General features: G+C 42.7%; 1 protein-coding gene across 1 annotated transcript; it reads left to right on the top strand.

Moving 5' to 3' along the window:
* Positions 1-2451: 2451 nt before the first annotated feature.
* SARC_13661 (hypothetical protein) lies at positions 2452-3176 on the top strand (the record flags this gene model as incomplete). The annotated part of the gene is made up of 1 exon (XM_014292209.1): positions 2452-3176. A coding segment is annotated over exon 1 (540 nt), but the record flags the coding sequence as incomplete, so codon positions are not given.
* Positions 3177-3303: the final 127 nt, after the last annotated feature.

Raw genomic sequence — 3303 nt, 5'->3', positions numbered from 1 at the left:
AGCTTGTGTAAGGATGATCGGGACTGCCTCTTGTTATGTGCCTAAATATCCTCGATCACACAGGGCGTACCTCTAGCTGTTCTTTATTGAATAATTTTCACTAGAAGTACTAAGTGTTCATGACCACATGCCTAATTTGTAGATAGACATAATAACGTAAGTCACGTTAATACATTAGCTGATATAAATAAAGTTCCATCTGAAGAAAAGTTAAAAAAGAAAAAGACTTATTGGATTTTGGAGATTGGCGGGAGGACCAAAATCTATAAGTAGTAGTTCGGAGATTATAAAATTTAGTTTATAATATCCTACATCTACTAATGTCTCAAACAGGTCCAAGTAGATGAGTCATACCAAATACTCAGGCTATTGGAGCCATCAAAGTGAATTAAGCTTGTATTAAATTATTTAAAATACAAATAAAAACCAATGTATTATCTCAATTGATCTTGATATTTTAGACTGACCGGAGGCCGTATTTCTACACGGGTTAGGGATAATATTATTTATTTCAAAAATGGCAAGTATTTATGATACAATGTAAGAACATATTGGCGGCTATTGGTGAAGTCACGAGTTCCGTTACTCGATGGGCCCTCTCGATTCTTCCGGTTCTGGAGACCCGCCGTGATGCGCTGCTGTGCATCTGGAATGTCGGGGCTTAATAGCTGTAGAAGTTCGTGCGTCTTCATCAGTTGCCATTTCGGATGTATTTGCAGGGTACATTCATACGTTCTCCCATTGAGAACTTCTTTTAACAATTGTATAATACAGTGGTTTAATAAGTTCTGTTGAAAATCAGCATCTGTTTGGCACCGTTCCCGTGCCCTCCGATGGTTCTCCATGAGCTGTGTCATATTCCGACTGTGGCCTTGGGCTAGCTTACGAAACGCGGGGTCGATAGTGGCTTGCGTCTCATGCGAGCAGATATGTTCGATTTGTAGTTGTGGAGTCCACATCTTCAATCGCTCAGAGTTATCGCGGATGTAATCCAATGTTGATTTCTCAGCCTTGAAATAAGATAGTACTTTATGGAACCATGTAAGGCTCCAACTCTCATCTACCCCACGATTTGTGCGTTCTTAAATGCCTCAAGGAGAGCCCCTCTCGTACCCCGTTTCCATGATGTCGTGTAGGTGGTAACTATTCGAAGGAGTGTACAAAAGGGCCTGGACTCTAGGCCAGGCCCTACAAATGGCTCAAAGGGAAAGTCCTATCCTTGGATGGTCCATGTGTCCAAGTGAGGCCTGGTCCTTTGGCCGGACCTCTGCAACAGCCTCTAACCGCAGGTTTAACTGCAGGTTAGCTAATCACCGCAGGTTAGCTAACCGCAAGATATTAGTGGGCTCTCAACAGGACAGGGCAGGGCTGTCCTGGCCTGGCGTCTTGGGGCAGGGCTGTACCATTTTCTGGGTGCAGAGCAGTCCTGTCATCTGGTGCCATATAGGGACAATATTATTTATTCCAAGAAAAAAAGATAAGTTACAATGTATGTATGTTACAAAGTATGAACATATGGTATGGCTCTCATAGTCGTTGTAGTGGTTCGGGAAAGATCGATGGGAAGAAGTGGTCTGTAAATTCCCGTTTGAAGCTTGGGCCAAGTGAGGCGACGATGGAGGATATGCGCTGAGTCATTTCGGGCCGGTGCTGACAAAACACTGATACCATCGAATGTGCCATGTATTCGCTTGCTGACCTACTAAGTAGCGTACCCACCTCTGTGGTGCGGATCGAGTCTGCGCCGTTGTCGGTATGTACATACTACAAATATGAATATTTAGATTTTGTTTATAGACTAGTGATTATGTACGGGTGATGCTAAAAACTTTTATATTTTTATAAGAAAAAACTATCGCTTGTTCAACCGAACCGACCTCATTATGTTTTACGGTTTAACGTATAAATAATATTAAAACGTTTAACGGTTACTACTGTATGTTGACGAGGGTGCTGTGCTGTGTATATTGTCTAGCTATTTCGTCATATATTTAGTCATTTCATTAGCCATCTCTACCTCACTTCTATTTACGCTTTAACGTTCAACAAAAATAGCAAAACTTAACCCGTCGTTGAACGTATACGATGACTACCACAACGTAATGAGCTTACCCCACAACTCGCCACTATTCAATAATACAGATATTAATACAGAGCAGCTAACGTGCACAAACTAGCAGTAACCTCTCAGAAAGGGTTGCATGAGCGCTATGATTTTGAGTTGTATTTGAACAGTCTCAGCTGCCATCGTGCCTTCTTCTAAATCATACCCGTCGATCATTGTGGTATGTACGTCTCCAAACAGTAGACCTGACTAAGAAGATACACATGGAGCGTCAAGCATGACGGCACCGCCCCGTTAATATACAAGGGTGTGTGAACGGGTATACTGTATAATTAACCAGTTACCACATTTACTATTCAGAAGTATGCTAACAGGCTACTACTCTCACGTGCGGAGGCACTTGCTCAACTTACAAGCCCTAGCTTTGGCATGTGAGACAACTCACCTTAGGCGTCATATACAGACAAGTGAAACCGTATTACATAACACGAATGGAATAATTTTCTTTAGCGGTATAGGGACCACTACATCTAACAGAATACCTCGAGTACAGTATCGTACTATTAGTAGCATGCGACGGTGTGCAGATGTGAGAACGTATACACTCTTATGTGAGCCACTTGTGCGTGAGAGAACTGCACTAAAGACGGCTATTGCGCGTGCGACGTATTCAACACGACCACTGATGAGCATACATTCGAATAGATTGGCGAATACACAACGATCTAGCCGTCCAATAATGATAAAAAACTACACCTCAGTGACCTCACACGCCAAACCCAATCCACTGTTTCGGCACCTTTATCTGCATGGATCTATGGGAAGGACACGCATCTCCGCACATATAGTAAGGTCTTTCACATCGAGCGCATGCAGGAGGCACTCCAAGTACTTCTCATACAACACATACGCCTCGAATATACTCGTAGGGACAAAGTTTAAACGCATTCCATTAATCTCAGCACTGCGTGTACTGTGGGCGTATGGTATAAAGTTCATACTTGCCATAGCAACCGTTGTTGTTGTGGTGTTTACAGGATCCTTCCTGTACGCAGGCATCCCGATCTACCAGTTGGCCAAAAGAGAGAAAGCGGAGAAGCTGGAACGAGTGGTATGTGATGGGCCTTCAGATTACGAGTGGCGAGTTTCTTGATTGAGTGAGGAGATATTCTTTAGGTATATATATATATATATATAATATAATATACCACACACACACACACACACACACACACACA

The sequence above is a fragment of the Sphaeroforma arctica genome, assembly GCF_001186125.1.
Source record: "Sphaeroforma arctica JP610 unplaced genomic scaffold supercont1.3562, whole genome shotgun sequence".
Lineage (NCBI taxonomy): Eukaryota > Ichthyosporea > Ichthyophonida > Sphaeroforma > Sphaeroforma arctica.
The sequence above is the reverse complement of the archived record's forward strand: the minus strand, read 5'-3'. Positions and strand labels throughout refer to the sequence as shown.